Genomic DNA, 2,195 nt, shown 5'->3' on the forward strand with positions numbered 1-2,195 from the left:
CTGTGCAGTAGTGACACAGGCTAAATAAGCTTGGCATCCACATTTAATAAGCTTCCTCGCACATAGACAAGAGATAATGTGCGGCATTTGCTTGTTTCTCGCCGCCTCGAAGACAAAAGATTTACCACTAGGTGGCCTAATAGATACCGATCGCTGACGAAAATCAATCGAAGCTCCATTCGCTGATAGCCAATCCATCCCAAGTATAATATCAAATTCGGGCATAGGAAGGACAATAAGATCTGCCCGGACAACATCTTTGAATAACCGAAGCTCCAGATTCTTGACAATCTTGGACGTGAGCATCTGATCACCGGAAGGAATAAAAACTTTGAAACCCAGACCCATATCTTGAGGAGTAATATTCAGTCTTTTGGTGAAGGTTTCGGATATGAAAGAATGTGTAGCTCCTGAATCTAGCAATGCATAGGTAGCTATTCCTTGAATGAAAATCCTTCCTGCGGTAAAGATGTCTTTTAAATCTTTTCATGTTGAATCTTAAGGATTTACTATCACTAAATCCCTAAAGTTTTATGAAGACTTCGCGTTAAACTTTAACATTTCTAGGAAAAATTGTACTTTAGTCCCTTAACTTTTGAAATTTGCACTATTGACCCAAAATTTTCAAATCATTGCAATTTAATCCATAACTTATTTCGAAATTCCAATTAAGTCCTTTATGTCTTGAGAATTACATTTTGATCCTTAAGAATTCGGAAATTGCACTTAGGTCCTTTAAATTTCGAATATTTGCCATTAAGTCCCTTAGATTTTTCGAAAATTGCAAATTAAACCCCATAATTCGAATCTCCCCCTTAATTATGATTTTCTTTAATTTTGGCCCTAACACTTTTTATTTGGAATCACATCCTTCACATAAAATAAGGCACCAAATTCGAATTATTTCTCTAAGGTTTCTAAAATCATCACTTAAGTCCAACTAAGTAGAACATGCAACCTAATTTATTCTAGGTTGAAATTTCCCAAACAATTCTAATAACCAATTTAACATTTCATGCATAAATAAGCAATATAAAAATGTTAAATGACTAGGTTACCTGTGATGAGGGTAGTGTCTGCCTCTCCCTCAGCTTCCTCGGCGTTCATAACATAAGCTCGGGCCGTAGCAACTGCTTTCCTCTTTGGACAATCCTTGGCTATGTGCCCCTCCTCCTTGCAGTAAAAACATTTATAAGTTCCCCATTCACATTTGCCAAGATGAGTATGGTTGCACTTTTTGCAAGGTTGTCTCTCAGTTGGCTTTGGTGCTCCCGGATTCTGTGGCTTTGGTGCTCCCGGATTCTGTGGCTTTGGCGGTGCTGGCTTGTTGACTTGACCTTGGGGCTTTTGAGGCCCTTGAGGTCTAGGAGGACCCGTGTATGGCTTCTTATTAGGCTGATTATTATTCTGATGCTGCTGCCTCTTGCGCTGTAACTCGAAATCAATATCTCTCAAAGATTGCTCAGCCTGATATGCAAATGTAACTGCTGTAGCATAATCCCCCGGACGCATCATCATGACCTTATCCCGAATGGTAGGACGTAGGCCATCCATAAAGTGCCTCATCTTTTCTTCCGCATCGCCAGCAATAAGGGGTACGAAGTGGCATCCCCTATCGAACTTCTTCACAAAATCCGCAACAGGTACGTCTCCCTGACGGAGAGTCATAAACTCCCTCTTAATCCGGCCCCGGACATCCGCAGTAAAGTACTTCTCATAAAATTTGGTCTTGAACTGAGCCCATGTCAGTGCAGCAAGGTCAACACCATGCTCTACTCCTTCCCACCATAACGAAGCGTCATCCCTCAGTAGATAAGTGGTACACCTCACCCGGTCGGCATCTCCCATGTCTAGATAACGAAAGTGTACTTCTAGGGAACGGATCCAACCCTCTGCAGCAAAAGGATCGGTAGTGCCAGAAAATTCCTTTGGCGCTAGCCTCCGGAACTGATCATAAACGTCGCGCGGCGGCCTAGGTGGCTGCTGCTGCTGCATCTGCTGTAACTGCAGCTGTAACTGCTGCTGCTGTAGCTGCTGCTGCTGTAACTGTTGCTCGAAGAGACGAGCCATACCTTCTAATGCACGAGTAGCAGGATCTCCTGGTGGTGGTGGTGGTGGTACGTTTCCTTGTTGATTCACGCTATTCTCTGCTTGGTTTCCATTAACGGGGGCACGTCTAGGAGGCATTTTATCTG

At 42.9% G+C, this 2,195-nt stretch overlaps 1 protein-coding gene across 1 annotated transcript in view; it reads right to left on the bottom strand.

The window, feature by feature from the left end:
• Positions 1 to 1,682, bottom strand: part of LOC140962416 (uncharacterized) — a 5,241-nt gene extending 3,559 nt beyond the window's left edge. Inside the window, exon 1 of the mRNA XM_073421292.1 lies at positions 1,059 to 1,682. Coding sequence (XP_073277393.1) covers positions 1,059 to 1,668 — 610 coding nt within the window. The 5' untranslated portion in view covers positions 1,669 to 1,682. The remainder of the gene's footprint in view (positions 1 to 1,058) is intronic.
• Between the last annotated feature and the right edge of the window lie 513 nt (positions 1,683 to 2,195).

This window comes from Primulina huaijiensis, chromosome 17 (assembly GCF_012295235.1).
Source record: "Primulina huaijiensis isolate GDHJ02 chromosome 17, ASM1229523v2, whole genome shotgun sequence".
NCBI lineage: Eukaryota > Viridiplantae > Streptophyta > Magnoliopsida > Lamiales > Gesneriaceae > Primulina > Primulina huaijiensis.